The following is a 10512-nucleotide window of genomic DNA, read 5'->3' as shown; positions in this document are numbered from 1 at the left end:
TATTATCTTTAGTTGTGTGTTACCAATTCTTTTTGTTAAAATACTAATATTAGATTTGTAGTCAACTATTTCAAAAAAATTCATATATTAATTTTCAAAAATAATAAACTATATTGTCATTTTTTGGAAACATCTTATAAATTTGGGACTACTGTACGCTTTCTAAATTGCTAGTTTTCTTCGAGAGTGTACCGTAGTCAAAAAAGTAATGGTATACGATAAAGCATTGCTATTAGACGGTGTAAAATTTAGAATAATTCAATTAGCATGTACTTATAAAACGAACATTCTTACGATGACTATGTTGATTTCTGTTGTATTGTATGCAAATTGATAATATTAGGCGTGCACATTGTACGTAAGTGGGATTATCTCTATATAAATTCAGAGACCGACTAACTTTTATTATTCAAACATTAATTGGAGTTGAACTAGGTTACTTAAGAAAAAGTTTAATAGATATTTTTATGAAGAGGCCATTTTTAATACTTAGTTTATTATAATCTTTTTTTAATATCTAACAAACATACTTGGTTCTTCATAAGATAAAAAGTTATTAAAAGTTTTTGTTTAATATTTTAAAATCGAAAAACTTGTCGACATATTTTATTATATTCATTGTGATAAAAGTTGTTGAGATAAATAGGTAAGTTTTTAAATATTTACTATTCTATACTATTCCCAACTGTTAAATTCACAAAAGATCAAATTTTCTAAATAAGTGTTTATAATAAATAAATTTTCAAGTTTTTTTTTATTTTTCGAATGAAACTAAAAGATGGATAAGAAATTTTTTGATGTTATATTAAGTAGCATAAATATTCATTAGCATGTTTTTGTTTAAACGTTATTTCAATACAATTTTAATTCTATAAAATAAATTCTTTATTAGAATAAATATACTTATTTTATTTATGTTTGTTACTATAGGAAAATTATTAAGGAAGAATAAAAACTGAATTTTTCATGTATTTAAAAACGAACATATATTAGAACCATAGTTAGAACCATAATTAGAAATAAAAGCATTTATTTCAATCACTTATAAATAATTACTTATCTTCAAGATCTGTCTGTCATCGATAATTACTATAAAGTGAAATATTTCTTACTTTATTTGTATGTAATATTTTGTTTTTATTATAAAAGAATTCAAAAAATGGCATCATTAAGCGGACAAACGTATCAAGAAGAAATATTATCAATGGTAGAAGAGCCGAATTATTACAATCAACGAGGAGAAATTGCTACATTTTTTTCTGGAAAGAAAATTTTTATAACAGGAGGCTTAGGATTTATAGGAAGGCTTATAATGGAAAAACTTTTAAGGTAAATATTTTCCTCCTATGTTTTTGTTCTCGATTCAATTAGTACATTCGTTATAAACTGCTGATCATAAATTTTAAATAAATTAGGATAGTATGTTCAATCGGATAGTTTTTTTTAGTAGTTTTTTTCTCCTTGAGATTTATATGGTTTGAAACAAATAAGAAAAAATATTTCTTGAATTTAAAGTCTATAAATAATTGTGACTTTTGTACCTAAGGATTGTTAGATTACTTGATAGGAAAATAAGCCTGGAGCTTTTGTCATAAAAAAAAAAAAAATTATTTTCTTAGCAATAAAAAAAAGTTAGAAAAAATATTAAATTCAGCAGACAGTATCTATGAAATAATATCTGTTTTAAAAGATAACGATGATTATTCTTTATATTTCTTTTCTTCTACTTCTCTCTTTACTTCTATATCTAAACATTGACACCACAATGTTTTGTTTTATAAGAAATAATTTTCCGCTAAAAACTTGTACTATAAATGCAATTGCTGCGGTTTGCAGATGTTGTCCAGAAATAACAACGATTTATTTGCTGGTAAGGGCAAAGAAACAGAAGGATCCGCAGACTCGATTTAAAGAATATTTCAATGATGTTGTGAGTAAAGTTACATATTTTGTATCTATTATAATTGGAATAAACGATGTCACCAGTATTACAGTTTATATTTAAATCATTAGATTTTTGATAGATTGAAGAGAGAGCAAAAAGATGTTGAAAAGAAGATTATTGTGATTGAAGGAGACACGAGTCTATTGAATTTAGGATTGTCAGAGAAGGACCGCGATCGCATTAAAGATACCGATGTAATTATTCACAGTGCAGCATCAGTACGTTTTCTGGACAATATTCGTAATATAGTTAATACAAATATTAGAGGAACAAGAGATCTTCTTTTGCTTGCACAAGAAATGACAAGCTTAAAGGTATTTTTTTCCTAGTTAAATCATCCGTATAAAAATGCGTATGTTTAAGCACAATTCCCGACTAGATCAAATTTCTTTATATATAAAATTTAGTTTAATTTTCAAAATAGATTGTTCTAATTTTATAATAATTTTGTTCTTTAGGCCTTTGTTTATGTTTCAACGGCCTACTCGCACTGTGTTTACAATAAAATCGAAGAAAAATTGTATAAGCCACCTATGAAGACAGAAGACATAATTAAATTGACAGAGATTTTGACCGAAGACCAATTAGATTTAATAACCCCAAAGTAATAAAACATGAAACCTATTTCATTCCTTTAAAGATAAGTCGATAAGCATATTCGTTTGTTTTACAGGCTACTGGGTAAGTGGCCTAACAGTTACGCATTTTCAAAGGCAATCTGTGAAGATACAGTAAGACAATATGCTAATGGAATACCAACTGGCATTGTTCGGCCATCCGTGGTTGTATCAACAGAAAAGGAACCAATTGCTGGCTGGATAAACAATTTGAATGGAATTACAGGTGCTGCTGTTGGTAGCTCGACAGGTGTTTTACGAACAATGTATTGTGATAAAGACCTAATTTGCGATTTAATTCCTGCTGATTATGTTGTCAACAACATTATTGCTGCAGCATGGGACGTTGCACAAAAACGGTAATTTGTATCTCCTTTTTCAGTTTATTACTAAAATAAACTTTTAGTAAAACTTCTAAAATATCATTTACATTAAGTAAGTTAGAACTTCTTTTGTATATCCATATCACAGATTGTTAACTTTTCCAGCAGAGATAACAAATACTTACCTGTTGACAATGAGATTTCAGTTTATAATTCTGTTTCCTCCGTTCAAAGACCAGTTACTTGGGATACTATGATGAATAATTTAAAGTTTGAGGGATTTCAAGTCCCGTCGAAAAAAGTGCTTTGGTACGGCTCACTATGGTTTATCAAGAACTATTATATCTATATCTTTATGACAATCTTTTTGCACTGGATACCAGCAATAATAGTGGACTCTTTTTTATATCTAAGAGGAAAAAAGCCAATGTAATTTATTATGATTTTTAGGTTAACAAGCTATTTATTATCCGTCGATGAAATAGAGCATAAATAAATAATTGGCATTTTTTTCAGACTGCTTAATATCTACAGAAAAATAGAAAAGTTTAAACATGTAATAAGTTTCTTTTCCATGAATGAATGGGAATTTACAAACGATAATGTCTTAAAGTTATGGGACAAATTATCTATTGTAGATAAAAGTAATTTCTTCTTTAATGTTGCTGATATTGATTGGAACTGTTTTTCTACTACTTACATCAGGGGATTGCGAGTATTTTTAATTAAAGACCCAATGGATACGGTTGAAGAATCGAGACCTTTTTATAGAAGGTAAATGTTTAATTATCTTTTTTTTATAACAAATATTATCTTTATCCTATGTATAATTAATTATCCTTTTATTGTTTATCGTTTCCAGGTTGACAATAGCTCATTATACGTTGAAGTGGTTTAGTTATTTCTTGATTCTTTGGATTTCATATTCTTTATTATATTCTCTTTTTACTTACATGTTTTATATTTGACAATCTGTGAAAAACGACAACAAAATACTCTGTTCATAATTATTAGCAGATATAATAGGATAATTGTTTTTTTAAAATATAAGTAATTTTCAATATAGGTTTGAAATATTTTTTCCTTTAGATTCATTGACTTCATTATTCAAGGAGAAGTTACAGAGGTAAGCGCCAGTACCCAGTGAGCGCTATTACCCCTGCTTCTCCTACTCTACTAGGTGGTAAAAAAATCTTGTTATATTTTAATAATATATACTACCGTCCCCCCCTCCTTCTCAACAAAAGGACAAATTGTTTAACTAGCACAGTTCTGAAAATTAATTATTTCAATGAAAATAAATTTTAATTATTTATAGATGATATGTGCCCACAATTAAGAAAGTGGTCTAAGTCAGAATAATTAAAAAATGAGTTTATCAGTTATTACGCACTACATTATTATAAACTAAATAAATTCAATGTTATTTCATGATATTATCAAAAATGAATCGTTAGATAATGTTTTTTATCTCAATATTGTATAGAATTTATATAGTGTTCAAGTATAAATCTTTAAATATCTCAAAATAAGAGATATATGACTTAGACCACTTTTATAATTATGGGCACGTATCTCGTAAACAAGACCCTTCAAAACATAGTCAAATTTTATATTAAGGAAAATGTGTTTGGAAACACAGACATTCAAGGTTATCGTGTTGTTGTATATTTCGTTAATTTATAATACTTTCTATCAATTAGCATGAATTATCTTTATGTGAGTTATGGACCTAAACTGCCCATCGACTTTAGAAGACAAAAATACAGATTATGTAAAGTTGGGCTTAAATAGTGTTAACTGTCAAGTGATAATACGGTAAGCCTACTCATACCACTTTACTTTATTTGTTCGATCAACTGCGTACTATTATAAATCTCTTATTTTTGCTTATCTCTTTATTATTTTCGGTAAATAAATGATATTTTGTAGACGTAAAAACTAGTATTCACTCCGTGGTATGGGCCATGGCACCTAAACACATTTTCAATGGAAAAAAAATTGTCAAAATTGCATGCCTTACTGCGGCATGCATATTTAATGAAGGTTTTACAATTTTAAAAATTATGGAGGTAATGGGAATTACAATCGGCGAAACCGCTGCTCAGTATGCCAGCAAACGAGACAACGAGCGCGTTGTCAAAGAAAATCGCCGCTCCTCTGAAGCTTCTAAAAAGAGCAGAACAAAAAAAAGACAAGCTAGAATTGAAGAACATTATCTTCTAGAGCAGTCAGAAGGCATACTGTATGGTGCAGGTATCGCTGATTAAGCGGAAGTTAACGTTTTTCGTGATTTTTCACTTAAAAAAACTTTAAATGCGTTTTTCTCGGAATCACGTTTTTATACCGCGTGTTGTAAAAATCTCCAAAAGTAGCTATTCGATTCGTCTGAAATTTTTACCACATAATCTATACATATATATCAACCGCTGGTAGCAGATTTATAAAAAAATTTTCATTTTTACTATTTTTTTTAGGGCAAAAAATAAGAAAAAAAAAAGAGATTTTTTGATAATTTTTTTGTAACTGACGCCATTTTGTTATTTTTGTTTGTAAATGAAAAAATCTGCTAACAGCGGTTGCTGTAGTCTTTGTGAACATAAAACTATTCAAGTTTTTCATTTCAGATAATCCGATGTCAAGATTTTTACAACTTTGCAAAGGCTAGACTATTTTTAGGTGTTGAGTTCAAGGGCCTCCCCAATGTATATAAAGCGTATAAAATAAATTAAAAAAATTTTTTAATGTACTTTAAGAGTATATTTCCTAAGTACAACAAACTCTACATCAATATCTTTCTTAGTTTTCTAATTAAAGATTAACAAAACTACCTTTTTTTTCGAGCGACTAAAGTAGAATCCTGCCTTAAGGGGACACGTCACTTTAGAGGATAAAAAAAGAAGGATCTTTTTTTGTGAATTTTTTATGCAGCCGGTTTAATTAATATCAACACAAAGTTTTTGTATATGAAAGTTATATATCTGAATTATATTTATAAATTTTTGTGTGTAAAAATATGATAAATTGTGTTGTCTGTGGTCACTCTTCCAAGAGTCCAAGAAAAAAGGTGATTTGCGGTGGCCCTCACTGGCAAAAATTGGTTCATTTAAAAAAAAAAAAAAAATACCGAGCGTTTACTTTTAATTGAGATGTTTGCTCAGGGAATGAGCAGAAGGAAATTTTTATTTTTTTATTTTTTTTAAATAATAGACTTTTTAATGTCTAATTGCTTATATAATATGATGTTTATATATTATATATTATATATTATATATTATAATAGGATGTTTATCAAAGGAAATATAATTCGTCAGAAATTAGGTAAATATAAATAATCCTTATTTTGAATCTCAGGTATAAAATTTTTTTTGTCAGTATGCCTTTCAATTTCATGTTTTCATCTACATTCTTGTGCTATTTAACAAACATTTTATGATACATGAAATAAAGACGTTACGAAAAACATATGGAAAATACTGCTGGACTGAACGAAGCTTCTGGTAAAATGCAATGAAAGATCTAATAAAGATATTCTTTAGAAATGTTTTTTCAACTCTGTAGCCTACCACACTTCGAGACCCTTATTATTTATAACATATCTCGTCCTTATTCTTTGGACCACAAACTTATCTTTTTAAATACTCTCGTCTAAATAAAGATCTGAGCAACGAAAAATCTAAAAAATGCATTGAATCATATCGCTCTCCCAGCTTATCGAACTGTGTACACTACGAGTCTCAGATTTCAGCTCCGTGGTAAGCTCCACCGATTCACGCTGGGCGTTCAACATCTTAAAAATGTTTTTATTTTATTGAAAAATTCGTATAAATTTCTTAAATACGCAAATATCATAACTTATAATATAATTTTTATATATGCATGGGTCAGTACATCTCTTTGGATATTTTTCATAAAAACATATAAAAATCAAATTTAATAGACATATTTTATCCTTAGGTATCAAATATATTTTATAAAGAAGCAAAATATAAATATGTGACAGTAATTTACTTGCTTTTGAATGGAATTTGTTAGCTGCTCTTCATTTATTCCACAGTATACTCTAATTCTTTTTCTATGACGTATCTGGTAATCCTTTTTTTTTTAAATACTTCAGACAATGCAATTATTATATATTCTATTTACTTCATAATTATTTATTATAATATTTGCGAAATAAAGAATTTGTTACTAATTTTTCAATAAAATAGAAACATTTTTAAATAGAAAAGATTTGACAAGTTGTAAAAAATAACTATAGGCATGAATATTATCGCATCGATAATAAAGATAATAAATGTAGATCGAATTTCACCAGACCTTCACTGTTCTTTATAATTTTTTTCTCATGATAAGGAACCGACCTTGGGGTCTAGGTAGCTGACAAAAACTAATATTTTCAAAATTCTATCTATCAAGATGGAATGTGGAATGCGATAGCCAGAGATAGAGACGAAAATTGTAGAATATTTGTCGACAAAAAGATACGCTGTCCTAATCAAAGTAAATATAATATATATTTTTTTGAAACTCAGATAGATGAATTTTTTTTCTCTTACACTTTTTACACTTTCTGTGAATGTGAGATCTCTTTATTATGGGTTAGCATACACAAGTTTTTCTTTTTGTGTTCCAACTAATAACTGTAGATGCTGTTAAAGAAGGGAACAATTGTGGTAGTATTTTTTTTCGTTTCATCGGGTTTTGAATTACAACGATTTTAAAATCTAATGAAGTGAAAAGTTCTTTAGAATGGGAGTGATCTGAAAAGTAAATAAACGCGGTCGGTAGGAAACGGAGCTATCTAACGAAGCTATGAAACGGCTGCTATACTAAATAATAAGAGAAGAAAAGACAAACATATAGGATTTAGCCTGCGAGAGAGTGAGACGGAATATAGCTATACAGTTTTCCTATTCTCGGTCTCCTCTTTATGGTAGTAGCCCCATTGTGAAGACCAAAATTTTAATGCTTTTTCATGAATTTTTTTGAATAGGAAAACAAAATGCGATCGTTTTGAAATTTTAATATTTTTCTATCAGTATCTTAAACTATACAAAAAAATTTTTTTAAACTAATTTGGACAATATTTGTCCCTTTTTTTTATCGTCAAATTAGAGTCCCCAAATTCAATTTGCGGAAGCACAGAGCCTTTGTAGACGTCTGAAACAAGAAAACTAAAAAGACTTATTATTCTTTAGGCTTAATTAGAGACATGATACCAACAATATGAATATTTTTTTTAAATAAAAACAAAATGACGGACGTGTGAAAAAAAATTTTTAAAATCGGTGCTGTTTCTTACCTTTAATTGTTTAAAAATATATATTTATTATTAAAAAGTTAAAGATTTTTGAGGTTCCAGTCATCAGAATATGTGTAAAGAATAACTTGTAAAAATTTTAGCCTAATCGGTTCTATAATTTTTAGTGAGTGCTTCCGCAAAATTTCAAAAACGTAGTTTCGAGAAAAACGCGTTTAAAGTTTTGAGAACAGATTTTTTATAAAATAATTATACTAACATTATTCTGCTATGCCTGGTGCATACACTAGTCATTCAGCTTCCTCATAATTATCATTTAAACAGCTTTGAGAACCCTACGTAGGTTTTGGCCTCTTTAGAGTAAGCTTCTGTAGATTTTTCGCTCTCAAAATACGAGCATTATCAACGGTGTCGACGTAGTTTCTGGCTGTTTGATCAATGTATTTAATGTATTTCAAACCATAACGCTTCTCAGAACGCTTGAACATTTCAGAAACACTGTCGACCTCCATTTTGCCACTGCTACCCTCGTGATTTGCTGTGCATTCATTTTTGTGATCTTCAGATAAACTGTCAACTTTGATGGGGTTTTTTGTTGCTAAATACTGACATGCTTTACATATGCTTGATTTTTCTATCATATGAATTATTTTATTCGAAAATTTGCTTATCAACAACACAATACCTAACAGAGAGTAAATAGAGGCAACAAAATAGAGGCGTTCTGAGTTATACACACTACGGCGCGCTCCATACTTTCGGTTATAACTTTGAGAATACTTTGAATATCGGTCTGAAATTTTCGAAGCATAATTTTGAAATGTTTTTCTTACGAAATATGTAAAAAAAAAAATTCGATTTTTTTAAATCGACACAGGGGGGTACTACCTTATGCTCTGCTTCGTAGTTATCGCTCCTAGTTGTATATGTGTGTGTTTGTGCACGACTGCATCCTACAAAGCGTGGACACGTATTCTTTCGATACTCGAAATGTTTGTAGGTAGGAGCGATAGTAGGGTAGAAGGAATAAACAGAGATAAGCACGTAGGTATGCGACAAAATTATATGGTCCAAACCAACCGACGGTCGAAATAAAGAAAGAAGGTGCGTAATCTGTTTTTATTTTACCAAACGTGGTATTTCTTTTCTATTTGAAAATCTTTCTATTTTATTGAAAAATTAAGATTAAATTATTTATTTCGCAAGAATTGTAATTAACAATTACGAAATATCTAGTGTTGAGTTATAGGGGACATTAAAAAATTACTCTTTCTTATAACACAATTTTCTCTTTATTTTATATGATAAGGTGGAAGCACGTCTTTACTCAATCAGGAGTAGAAAAAAGAATAAACGAATAACGAATAAACTAAAAGAAAAATATTTCGTCGCCAAGCACTTAAGGGCGGGGTAAGGGTTTTCACTTTCGAAAAATCGATTTCTTTTTTTTGTCTTATCTTATTGTTTAACATTTCAAGAATATGTCCTTAAAATTTGAATCCGATCTAAGCAATATTCTTGAAGTTATTGTCAAATTAGTCTCGGGGCCTTTCACGCTCTAACTCTAACAGTTACCGTTCGTTCGGAATAGCAGTGCAGCTGTCGAACAGTTTATTCATTACTATTGTCCTAACCCATTATCTAGTTTTAGAAATATTTTATTTAGTAAAGGAAGGTAGCTAAAGCCATAAAGATATATTTTATATTAGGTTGGGGAAAAAGTAATCCATTATTTTTTCGTTAGATGACTTTAGTTATCGATTTCTCGCAAAATATCAATCAAACAATTTTAAATTTATCCTTGCTAGAAAGGTGACATTTAGAGCTAAAAAAAATTCCTTTACCATTTTTTGTTTGGTCTGTTCAATTGTGATTTACAGGGTGTTCAAAATGAAAGTCAACAAAGAGAAAATTCCGTACATTTCACACTTTTTCTTTTCTAAAGACGAAAATTCAAGCTAGGCGGGTGAAATTGTAAATGGTGCTTACACTCTCAATACTGTAACAGATAATTACGTGCAATTTTGGTTTCGTCGATTCCGTTCAGGTATTTTTGATGTTAAAGATGCACCTCGCACAGGCTGGCCTATCGTCGAAAATGTCGATAAAATCACAGAAATAATCGAAGTTGATCAGCTTCTTAGTAGTTGTAGCATCGCCCAGGAGCTAAAGATCGACCATAAAACAGTTTTAAACCATTTGCGCAAAGCTGGATTCAAAAAGAAGCTCGATGTTTGGGTGTCACACCAATTAACACCAAAAAACATGATGCATCGAATTTCCATCTGCGAAGCCTTGGCCAAACGGAATGAAATCGACCCATTTCTTAAACGGATGGTGACTGGGGATGAGAAATGGGTCACA

At 29.4% G+C, this 10512-nt stretch overlaps 1 protein-coding gene across 3 annotated transcripts; it reads left to right on the top strand.

Annotated features, from left to right (window-relative positions):
- The first annotated feature begins 490 nt into the window (after positions 1-490).
- LOC107073589 (fatty acyl-CoA reductase wat-like) lies at positions 491-3973 on the top strand. 3 transcript variants are annotated; one of them, XM_089171651.1, is made up of 9 exons: positions 491-646; positions 1150-1329; positions 1837-1930; positions 2014-2259; positions 2404-2549; positions 2619-2921; positions 3054-3314; positions 3402-3659; positions 3748-3973. In XM_089171651.1, exons 2-9 carry the CDS (start codon positions 1160-1162, stop codon positions 3851-3853), a joined length of 1584 nt encoding a protein of 527 aa, XP_089027777.1. In that variant the 5' UTR covers positions 491-646; positions 1150-1159; the 3' UTR covers positions 3854-3973. The 3 variants fall into 3 exon arrangements, with proteins under 3 accessions (XP_089027777.1, XP_089027775.1, XP_089027776.1); XM_089171649.1 differs by having other exon boundaries at positions 3051-3314; XM_089171650.1 differs by lacking the exon at positions 491-646 and having other exon boundaries at positions 1037-1329; positions 3051-3314.
- The last annotated feature ends 6539 nt before the right edge of the window (positions 3974-10512 follow it).

Source organism: Polistes dominula, unplaced genomic scaffold, assembly GCF_049000335.1.
Source record: "Polistes dominula isolate Pdom_NZ unplaced genomic scaffold, Pdom_raw_medaka contig_26, whole genome shotgun sequence".
In the NCBI taxonomy this organism is placed as follows: domain Eukaryota; kingdom Metazoa; phylum Arthropoda; class Insecta; order Hymenoptera; family Vespidae; genus Polistes; species Polistes dominula.
The sequence above is the reverse complement of the archived record's forward strand: the minus strand, read 5'-3'. Positions and strand labels throughout refer to the sequence as shown.

Excerpts from the sequence above, each read along its gene's own strand:
- LOC107073589 (XM_089171649.1), top strand. The coding sequence starts at position 1,160 with ATGGCATCATTAAGCGGACAAACGTATCAAGAAGAAATATTATCAATG. Across the intron at positions 2,260-2,403 it reads AAGAAATGACAAGCTTAAAG|GCCTTTGTTTATGTTTCAAC; the intron begins GTATTTTTTTCC and ends TTTGTTCTTTAG. Across the intron at positions 3,315-3,401 it reads CTAAGAGGAAAAAAGCCAAT|ACTGCTTAATATCTACAGAA; the intron begins GTAATTTATTAT and ends CATTTTTTTCAG.